Source organism: Metopolophium dirhodum, chromosome 2 (genome assembly GCF_019925205.1).
Source record: "Metopolophium dirhodum isolate CAU chromosome 2, ASM1992520v1, whole genome shotgun sequence".
NCBI classification, from domain to species: Eukaryota; Metazoa; Arthropoda; class Insecta; order Hemiptera; family Aphididae; genus Metopolophium; species Metopolophium dirhodum.
In genome coordinates this window covers 10,761,992-10,774,368 of record NC_083561.1, presented here as the reverse complement: position 1 = coordinate 10,774,368, position 12,377 = coordinate 10,761,992, and the positions used below count along the sequence as shown (strand labels likewise).

General features: G+C 30.4%; 1 protein-coding gene across 1 annotated transcript in view; it reads right to left on the bottom strand.

Annotated features, from left to right (window-relative positions):
- LOC132939441 (alpha-catulin) overlaps nucleotides 1-12,377 on the bottom strand; it is a 49,576-nt gene that overhangs the window by 9,276 nt on the left and 27,923 nt on the right. The window contains 3 exon segments of the mRNA XM_061006600.1: nucleotides 4,022-4,202; nucleotides 7,543-7,766; nucleotides 9,641-9,850. Coding sequence (XP_060862583.1) covers nucleotides 4,022-4,202; nucleotides 7,543-7,766; nucleotides 9,641-9,850 — 615 coding nt within the window.

The following is a 12,377-nucleotide window of genomic DNA, read 5'->3' as shown; positions in this document are numbered from 1 at the left end:
ATTATTATCATCGTTGTGCATTTTCTCGTCATTGTTATTATCGTTTTACATTCTCTTGACTCAAACAAATGTCGATATCACGGCGGTGCGCCAATTGACGCACGCACACCTATACTATTATAATACATATATACATCATTATATTATATACTTGTTGCCCGTACCGCATTGAATAAACATTTTAGCTCAGCGCACTCAAACAACACTCGACCCTTTCATTTTTTTTTCGCGGCCCCTCATCGACGTTTTAACCATGGTAACCATATTCACCACCAGATCATCGAGTAGGTTAGGCGACACACAGCGAATTAAAAAACGATTATGATTTGGCGAAATTTTTACTTGGCGTGAAGCTCAGAAGCACAAAGTTATTCTATGATACAATAGCTATAATATTAAAATATTTTGATATTTTTTTTAAACATGTCTTGCCTTTCTTGTTATAAGATATTATATAATTATTATTGTGTTAATAAAAACACTCTGTGAATTTTTCATAAGTTTGTCATCCAGTACATATAGTTGTTATTGATTTATGTGCAGGCTATACAAATTAAATGGGATAAGATCATAGGACTAAAAAGTAAACTGTCAAAACCAAACAGGCTACGAAAAACTTTTTTATGTTTAATTTTTTTTTTTTGTGTGTAGGGGTTTCTGAATTTTAATTGTTGTATTTGAGATGTGACTGAGTTCTTAGCAGCGTTTTAAATTTAATTATATTCACATAGAAATACTTAAATGTTATTTTTCATATACGTCTATTTTTTTTTTTTGCTACGAAACTATTACAATATTATGAAATTTTTTATTATTTTGAACCAAATTAATGCTTTTTTACCATTATTATTTATTTAATTTTTATTGTCATACACAATATATAATCTAACCAACTACCTAGTCAGTACCTACTATATATTTTTAATGCGTGTTTAAGCTTCATATTCTTATTTAAAATTCTGTTTACCGGTATTATTTATGAGCATTTTTTTACTGTTAATTATACGAACGATGAAAATATATTTTTTTTTATTCCGTTAACATTTTTAGAGTTTTAGACAAATAGGTACGTATAATTTTACTTAAAGACTTCAATGGAAAGACTAAAATAAAAGATTAACAATATCGTCGTTTAGTTTTCTAGTAGGTAAGTATTCATATATTATAGAATTGTATAGCTATCAAAATTAAAAATAATATTGTAATAGTTTTTAAATGCATACCTATCTATTAAGAGTATGCAATACCCATGCATTTTTTGCCTCCGTCTTACATACGTACGACATACCAAATTTTTGTTCACTATTTTCAATAGTGTGCAGTTAGTTTTGATATTAGAAAGAATTGAAAAATTATCAAACATTTAGGTAAGAACATTATATGTGCTTAAGCGTCAGCAATTTTTCGGTATTTTAATTTTCAAGAAATCTCTGACACTTAAGCAATAAGTATAGATTATGTTCTTAAATAAAAGTTTGATAATTTATTGGTAAATTCACTCTAATATCAAAACTAACTGCACACTATTGAAACTAATGAACGAAAATGACGGAGGATGTAAGACGGAGACAACAAATGCATGGGTGCTTCCCTCACCCTTACGGAACAAATAAAAATATTATCCACGGTTAAAACAAAAAAATTAAATTAATGAATAACATTACCTACAATTTTTAATTTCTTATGTATATGATGAATTCATCATACAAATAATACTGTAATAATATTCTACCCGGTAATCACTAATCGCCTTCATATTATATATGTGGTTAAATGATCAAAGTGGTGGATAAATAGTAGGTATTTCAACTATCAATAAATTCAATATTCGGTGGAATATCGGATACAAAAAACGATGATCAATTAAAATGGTTTTAATTTAAATCCAGACAGTGTCTAGATGTTGGCAATGATATAGTACTTAAATTAGAATGCGTATAATGTGTATAGGTAGTTGTGTTCATTCATTATTGATGTGTGCCTGAGTGGATGGATGGTTGTTCGCGTATAGTAAGAGGGATGTCTATCCTACATAGGGATGATATACCGTACATTTAATTGACCAGTGTCAGACGAACCAAACCAATCTTAAAACCCCCGTCTTATTATTCTTGGTGGTATGCTATTATTAATTATTTAATAGATATTCGTTGATCAAAATAGAACAATTCAAAATTAACGTAAACACCTAGTTAAATATATCAAGTATGTATTTTAATTGGGTAGGTACCTACAGTTTATAATAAATGAAAATTCATGCTCAACTTTCTAAAGTTAAAAAAACTTAACTCTAGTTGTATACAAGACTTTTATGACTTATTTTAGAGGTTTTATATTATGGTGTAATGAAGTAATAAAGTATTTTGCTGTTGTATGATGTATTTGGTTCACAACGTATAAGCTATCAGATCCAAAACTTTATGAACAACCAATGTATCCTTTTAAAAAGTCAGTAAACTTTATCCTTAAAATAACTTGAAAAGCTTTAAGCTACATGAATAAAAAACAGATATTATTTTATAATAAAAGAGTGAGTTGGTTTTAAGAGCCTTTTTCCATTAGAGATTGTTTATTATGCTTAAAACGATTTAAACAATTGTTCAAACCTGAATTCAAATATAAGTTCAATCATAGCTAACTTAACTATCTAAAAATGAACCAATATCATACCTAATAATAGAAATTAATATTATTAAATTATATTCAATGTTTCGACAATTCGTATACCTACTAGTTACTTACAAGTTACAAGCTAAAAACTAAAAAGTGTTTACCTATCTACCTATTATAGTAACACTTGTACACACACAATTTTACAGTTAAATTTCAATGTCTAGAATTAATTTATTTTAAAGAATTTAAAAAAAAAATTAAAAATATCTACATTTATTTAACTCAATAGTTTTTAGTATTATTACATTATTAAGTTGACCTTATCGTTGGTGGCTTATACTTCAAATTCAGTATAAATGTATATATTAAGCACGTTTATTATATAGACTAATAGGTAGTATAAAGTATGTGTTTATGCATGTATGAATAACATTTGGAAGCAAAAAATTTTGTTGTTGTATAAATGTATAAATGTAAAGTACATTTTTCAAAAGTTTGAAACCATAATAAAATTTATTAAAATTTAAGTCTCAAACATTACCTCGTTGTTAAATATATTAAATTATAACCTATAACTATAACTTATTAGTTATAAATATTTTATCTTAAACTATTTTTTTATTCAAATAAGATTATTGATGTTAATATAATATAATATATATACATATATATTATGTATATATGATTGTTGTGTGTTATGTAGGTAGGTATAATTGTTAAAATTTGTAACTTGCAAGTATTAAATAAATAATAACTACTTTCATGAGTTAATTTATTTTGTATAGATACTACTTATAGAGTTTCTTCTTCGTCGTTCTAGTTTATATGAAGTCTTTTTCTACTTGTGTCTAGTTCAAATCACGTGAAAAGTTCTTTACATTTACATGAAGTGTACATATTTCGTGTTGACGTGACGCTCAAAGTGATTTGAAAAGTGTTCGTTAGCGTGTTTTACATTGTCTATCTGAGATACAATATTATGTTTAATTTTATATTTTTATGCGCTGTGTGCTATTTTTGTATTTTTTTTTAAATAAAAATCAAACCTATTTAAATAAAACTTTTTAGTTACACTTAGACATGTAACAAACAACTCAACCTAGAAAATTGCGTTTTGTACATTTTGTGATAATAGTAATAATAGTGTAAAACTAATAAAATAAATTATTAAATGCCTGCAATGGTGACTATAAAATTGTGCCTACAAGTACATTTACGCATCAATGTTTTATAGTAATAACATGACGCGTACATTAATATGGTAGAAACCGCGCATGGTTTAATAAAGTAATAATGTTTCTAGAAACTGTGTGGGCCGTTTACCTACGTCATGACGTAATCATTGATATAAAAATATATTGTTGGTACCGGGTAACGGAAACTATATACATTTTTAAACACAACTCACCAGTCTAGCTCCGGCTCTGATCAATTGATCGAGATGCGTCTTGACCCGATCACACAGTGTCAATATATTTTCCCGGTGCTCGTGTCTGGTGTACGCGCTGTCGGTGAAGTCTTGCGTACGTTCCATGATCACGTCCATGGTGCGCAGTAGCGTTTCCTTCTCGCTCAGCACGAGTGTCAGCCTGCGGACACACACACACACAGATACGACGTACATTATAATATTAGTAATACAAGTGTAGTATACATAAAATATATGAATATAATATGATGTAAAGGCACGCAATTGTTAACAACCCACGGTGACGGTAATCGCGGGTGGGCGGCAGGAGCGAGTCGGCGGCGGGTAGATCGTCCGGACAAATCGTTTTTTAATGAGCCCCGCAGCTATACAATATAATAGTATATACACGACACCTCGAATTGACGATATAGTGTTTGACAGTTTCCATTCTACGTGAGCGGCGGATTTATACGAACAAAAAAATATAAAAATGCGCAGCTAAAGTAAATGGATCGCGAAAGACAAATGAGTCGGACATCGAATTGGAGTGGAAATATAAGCGGTAAAGTCGCAAATCCTGCGAATCGTCACTGTCGTTATACAATGCGCGTTTATGAAATAAAAATATGCGTCCCGAGCATTTAAACTGACAAGAGTGAATAATATTCTCAAGATGCGCATTTACCACCGGCACGTGGCAATCAGAATACAATATTTCATAAGAATATGGTAAGATACTAATATTTATGATTTCTGTGTCGGTGAATAGATACCTCATACCTATATATAATATAGCAGGTATCCAGCAGTGGCGTGCTCAGGAATTTCGGATGGGAGTTGGTTTGAAATATTTGTCGGAAACCTTTGTATTACAACGAGTTAAGAACAATGGTGCAAAAATAAATTGCCAGAAATCATTAGCTTTTGTATAATAGCCTTACGAAGTTCACGATTTCCAGTGTCTTACGCACACGCACAACGCACATAGTTTACCACGCTTATAACGAATTTTCAATTTTTTTTTAAACCTAGGTAAATCAGCGTTTTAATAATTACAGTGAAAAAAAAATTCTGACACCCACCCATGGTGGTTTTACATAACAAGTCTAGGGATGTTTTTGATTTTAATTGTCCGAGCGAACGTAGCCAGTGAGAGACCACGCTGGGTGTATATGTGCTTTTAATAATTTTGCTTTAACTTCAAGACCCACCCAAGAAGATTTTACATAACAAGTTTAGGGAGGCTTTCGATTTTAATCATCCGTGCGAGCGCAGCGAGCGAGTGACCACTGGGTGAATATGAAAATAATCAAAAATTTAAATTAGCTTAGACCGCTCGGCCACTCCGTTCCCCAACATCGTTCTTATATCGTTGTAATACATAGGGTTCCGAAAAAAAAAATTGAAAAATTCGAGTGGGCGCTAAACTAGATTTGTTCCCAATAAATTATTATAATTATATGTAGGGACCTAAGTTCATAACATATTATATTTGTAAAGTGTCTAGGGGTGGGGGGGGGGGGGGGGTTGAACCCCCTAAACCCCCCATTGAGCACGCTCATACCAACCAACTACCTGTCTCATAATATGCATTTGTTTTCGGTAAGTGTGTAGACGTGTAGTGTGTACCTTTAATGGATTTTCCTTCAAGGACTGTGCACTAACCTACCTACCTACCCGAGTTTTCTATATATACATATAAATAATGTAGTCCTAGAATAGTTCTAAATACGGGCGTGGTGATTAGCTGCTGAATTTGGGGTGGTGTGGACTTAACTCTCGTGAGTAGAACGGCTGCCGTATCAAATTATCCTTGATGTCAGACAAAACTAGAGGATTATAGTAGCAAACCTTGAAATTAGGATCAGAAACTTCAGTAGTAGTTTTAGTACAGTTACGTCAGCTATAAGGATTAGGTTCTTCATTTAACAAACGTCACTGAATGCTGTATACTTTATAGTACATAATTAAGGGTCTGCTGTAAAAAATCTGAAGAAAATCTTGGTGTCTCATCTAAATAATCTTTTAATTCAAATGATATATTATGTCAACATGACGCTAAATTAAATAGTAGACTATTTTTGTACGCATTACGATCAAATATTATTAATAAAAAGCGGAACCAAATTCTCAAAGGCACAACAAAATAATATTCCTACTTGAAGAGCTAAGCTCATAATATTATTTATTCTTATAATTATATAGTATGTGTTGTGTCTAGTAAGTATGTACTATGATTTGAGAATCACAAGAACATTTTTCAAACTAAATTTTAGACTTTAGAATATTTTATAACCAAAATAAATTCTTCCACACAACTAAATACATATTAAACCTACATAAAACATAACATAATATATTATACTCTGTTTATTATGTAAGTGATGAGTATACAGAAATATAATTTGAATAATGCTTATATATTTTTTTAAATATTTAATGTAAATATTAGTAAATTACTTACTTTATTATTTTTCATACAACTCATATCTACAAATTAGTTTATAGCTAATCTTAAAATTAATTTGAATATCATTAGATGATATATTAGGTTCACCTAACAAATTAATTGTAAAATTTTAACTTTAAATACAAATTTAGATAAGACGATGATAACACTTAAGTAAGACTGTAAAATTAAATTATTTATGAGAAGGTAAGTTAATTTATATATTATGTGTAAATCAAAAAACAATTTTTTGTTCATGAAAGTTGTTAACACTTATCAGTTTAGCTAACCTAACCTATACCTATATATTAACTCTCACAGAAATCACGGGTTGATGTTATCTGTACACAAATAAAAAAATTCTTAAGGGGTTTTTTAACCACTCAAATTCAAAAATGCTTAAAAATATGCCATACTTAATATTAATTACACATAACACACTATATATACAAAATAATAAGTAATATTTATGCATACAATATAATATCTACCTACATATAATTTTTTTAAACACATTATGGTTAAAATATTCTTTATTATACATTTATAACTATATTAATTTCTTGACCGACGTCTATGGTTTTTAAATAAAGTAAACCTCAAGAAATATTAAATTCTTGGCACAAATTACATTGATAATGTATAAAAGTACAAGATGCGTGTGTAGCAAAACTTAAAAGACGATAACTTTTTTTTGTATTGCAAAATTGAATTTACTCACTTACTGCAATCAATATATTTTATGTTAGCCAAAATATAAAATTAATTTAAACACTATAAAAAGATCAGTACAGTTTCCACAACTGAACGTCGACCGAACAACTTCAAGAGAGCCGCGGTATACTCGAGCCTAATAATATATGACTATATATAGCGACTACCTAGTACCAACTGTGGAGTGAGCGCACAACAACAAATTTTAGGACGCGTTTGCATTGTGTTTATAGAAATATAGCGACTCGGCACCCTCCGCCCACCTACGTTACGCTAACGCCCACTGTTGTATTATTATCATTAACATTATTATTATTATTATTATTTTTATAATTAAATCGCACTAAATATATACCTCGTCATGTCGACAAACGAGTCCAGGACGTTGAGCGCGTGGCCAAGTGTGTCGCCACCGTCTTGTTCCGATGTGTACGGTGTCAGGGCCATGGACTCACCACCACTCTCCTTCACGCCATCTTTGACCACGTAATGGATCAGGTCCATGGCCCTGCGCATCTGGCAAAACACCGTGTCCCGGTTTTGGCTGGCCTCCGAGCTGTCCGGGTGCCTCAGACACGCCTGTAACACACACACACACACTCGTGTAATATATTATATTATAAAATATCGTAGGTACTTGCGCGACGTTTACATTCTGTCATTCTGTATAGGTGTCTGGTGTACACTTATATAGGATAATATTAGGACTCACCCGTCGCAACTAGTATTGTACTTAGATATAATAAGCTCTCAATAATATGTTATATATTTACCTGTTATTTATATAAGATATAGAGTGGTGGGTCCTCCCAGATAAAGTGATAAGACGACCTGCAATGGCCAACTATAGTATCGGGATGGAGAGGAACCGGGAAAAATGAAAATAGTTTATACTTTATAGTTTATGCTCTATAATGCACATGCGTGGTCACATTACATGTTCATTACGTTTTTACCTACATCTCAAAGGATATGGCTTTTATCATAAAAACGGTAGTACGATGGAAACATTTATAATGCTTAAAACGTCAGTTATACCTCATTAAAAATGTAATCAATGTAGAAGTGCAAAAACAAAATACTCCCGTAGAATGTGACGATCAGCACGACAACACTTCACGTCGTTTCGACCACTGATCTTAAACTATTAAGTATACAATTAGGGTTTTGTTCATGTTCGACGTCTGCGAAGGAAAATTATTTGACATACAACACAAATTACAACCGATGAAACTGACATAAAAACATAGGCGGATAGGCCATTTTTGGCCTACCGGGAAATTTTAAAAAGGGCCCTTACATGAAAAAAATCCGTCAATGAGTCATTGCGTTAGACCTTAAAAAGGGCTCAAATACGGAGTGCAGCCAACCGGGAAATTCCTGGCTTCCCGGTAGCCTTATATAAAAACTATGTATAGTTCAAACTGTCATGCATAATGCGATATATTATCAAACCTATTATCTTGCTATAGATGATGTAAAGGTGATGTATAGGTGGAACTCAATATTGGTTATTCGATTTATATGGTAAGTACTAGGGTTATTGTGGTTACATATAGGGTTGTTGGCTCTGTTAAGGATTGTCCCGTTACAGCTTTCGCTTTTCAATCACCAATAGGTGCTTGATTGTCTTGAAAATTATAGTACTGTAGTACAATATTGTATTGGTGTCTACACACGTGATTTCGCTTAGAGAAATTATAGGCTCACTATTTTGATTAAATATAGTATAAATATAAATATTACCTATGTATTAACTATATCTTATATTCTTAAATAGGCTCTCTAGTATTATCCATTGAAAATAAATAATATAACGAGTTGTATGCATTTCTTTTCAGATACGGTTTAAAGATAAAATTTCCGATTATAGAATATAGGTACCAGATTCTAATGAATGTCCCAATAAACAAAACCGTTCGGAGACGGTCACTCGCATAACCACGGGGTAATCATGGCTGTAGTTATAGTGGGGGGGGGGGGGATTTTTAATTTTTGCACCTATATGAAATTGTTTAATTTATAAGATACATTTTGATATTAAGCCAAGTTTTATTATATTATACTGCACCTGCACTAAATATATGTTTTGTTCGCTTAAAATTCTTTGTAGGTACATTATTTAATAGCAACCCTTTCAACGATTAACGATAAAATTAAATTTATTATAAATTACCTATACAATTTATTATAAATAACCTATAAATTTATTAACCGATAAACATTAAAAAATATCAAATGAATAATTCGTATTTTGTTACCATTCCCGGGTGTTAATATTCTCAGACCAGGCCCTGGCGGCGTTACACCACCTATAATAATTGGTCCGTAACATCTACTAGTAGATAACCGTGGTCCGTACACTAAAGCGTATGATATCATTATACACGCACGCCTACCAATCACTTCGGCATTTTAACTACGCATTGTCGTATACGGTTTGGCGTACTTACCTTGGACGAAGTCAACAGCAGCATGGTGGACCGCTCGAGTACCTGTCGGGCCGCGGCAATCTGAGACCGCCGCCGTTCGTCTTTCAGGTCGTTTTGCCGTTCGCCTGTCAAGTGAGCCAGCTCCACCATTTCGGTGCCAAAGTGACTGAAAGCCTTGACGAACTCCGTGAAGTTGTTGACGCCTTCCAACCGACCCAGACTTCGCGACACCTTTATAAAATGTAAAAAAGCGTCCCCGGTTTAAACATTCTCGTTGTAATATATCGTTATTATATACCTAACAATCTACGTAATGCATATTTGACTGACTATTAGATTTTTGCCGTATCTAATGTTAAATTACTGCAGTGATTTGTTTGATTCTTAACGTATACGGTATACTATGCATATATATAGCCACATACAATAATATTGCAGTATACATATTGTTAGAATAAAATACATTTTGTTTTTGAAAAAAATGTTTTCCTATGCATTATTCTATAAAAATGAAATGACCTTTGTCCGCTATATATTACCAACGTAAATAATAATGAAAAAAAAAAACTCAAACAGTAATTAAATTACATGTCGGATTTAAAAGATGGTAAGTGTAATATATTTCACAGAAAATCACAATTTATACAGAATTATTAAAATTTATTATCACCGTTATTTGGTTTAAGTACGTTTCGTTATTTAATTTCTGTTTTTATTTGAATACATAATTATATACAATATATTTACATATTTTTTTTAAAAATAATTGCTTCAACTAAATTGAACACAAAATATTTCTGACCGAATTTACGTAAGCTCAAACAATAATTTCTGTAAAAATATTATGATAGTTATTAAACTAATGGTATTAAATTAATGTTCATAAATTATACAGTTTTTAAGTTATTATAAATATTTCTATTCGTTTAGGAGTACAGTACTAGTGGAATTGAGTGGAAAACATATTATAAAAATAATATAAAATTAATGTTTTAAAAGGACTTCTGAAGTGTAAAAATTCTAAAAATCACCGTTTGTAAAATCGGTGTATTAACATTGGATAGTTATGATTATTTTTTTTATTTAAGTGGTTATCTAATTGTTTAAATTACATACTCGAGATAATGTACATTCAAATATTCAATTTAATATCAAAACATTTCGAAATCGGTGACAACTGACAATTTTAACTGTACGTCGACATATTGTACCTCGAATTGACAACAGAATCGCAGATATTTCTGAATCTCATATACCTATAAATAAGTAGGAACCTACTGGGTAATGACTAAATTAATGATAACTGACAAGTGATATTATACTTAAGGTGTATAAGTGTGTAACATCACGATCACTTAGTTTCATATAAAATATTCTGTATTAATCTATAGCTAAAATATATAAAGTTTAAAATAAAAATGTATACCTCCTATATACCCTACCGATTATTATAATATACTGTCACATTAAACAATAATATGACTCCATCTATTGACTATTATCCGGATTAACATATGGGTTGAAATTAAGTCCTTGCAAAGGGAATGGATGTAATATCGGTACCTTTATTATAAATAGATACATATAATAGTATTCTGTATTTTTCATTATAAATGTTTGTACAGTCTATGCCTTTATGGTTTCGAAAATTAAAGGTCGTAATTACAATGTCAAATAAAATTGACTTAACATACTTAGTCGATTTATACCTGAGATACGCTTATCCAAATTGAATTATACTAATAAAAAAATAAACATGTTACAAAATCTCAATACAGTATTAAAATATATAGGTAAAATAATTTAATACTGAAATATTGAAATATTTTAATTAAATCAATAATTTATGATTTTGTATTATTATTATTCTAAAATAATCAGCATCTTTAAATTATTTTAGATTCTGAGCGGAGCAAAAAAAATGTTGTCGTAAATCCAGGATTTGACGAGCGTCTGAAGTTAGAATTTTGACAAAACTCGTCAAAATCACGAAAATTATTTTGAGTTAGAAATTAATAAAAAACAATGTTTATATCTAAGATTTGAAAATGTAGTATAATAATCCTTATAATTTTGTCAACCTTTAACAAAAAAAAATGCATATTTTATTATTTATTATATTTTATATACACATTGATAATTTTAAATGCAATGTTTTCGGAAAAAATCAATTTAACCTACTGTAGTAAAATAAATTGCAATAATATCATAAAATATACTTAATAATATAGGTTGATAGACCAGAATTAGCTCAGAATTGTCCGCACTACTATGATTTTATATCATTAAATTCAAAGTTAACACATCCATTACACGGAACCCACTAGATAACTAATGTACAGCGGAGTGGTACCCACTTGTTGAGGTACACTCGACACCTACTATACCCTGAAGAGCAACTTCCCCGGTTTTTTTTATTTTTTATCTGCAAAACCTACCACCCAAACATGATTTTCAATTATTGATAGTATAATAGTATTATTGCAACTTGACAATATTATATAAGGGTGTAAAAATATAATAAAATTTAATTATATAAAAAATCGTCTTTGTCTTATAATCAAAAAGGGTTACTCTTCTTTAGAGATTAAAAATTCATACATTCTACTGTAGTATAATAATATGTAGAACAATGAATAATACTTTGTTAACTAAAAATGATGATAGTATTTTAATGGATTAAATTCCTTCACAATTCACAATTTTAATATAATATGTTAAAATACTAAAATTCTAAAAAATGTAGGTATAGACATGT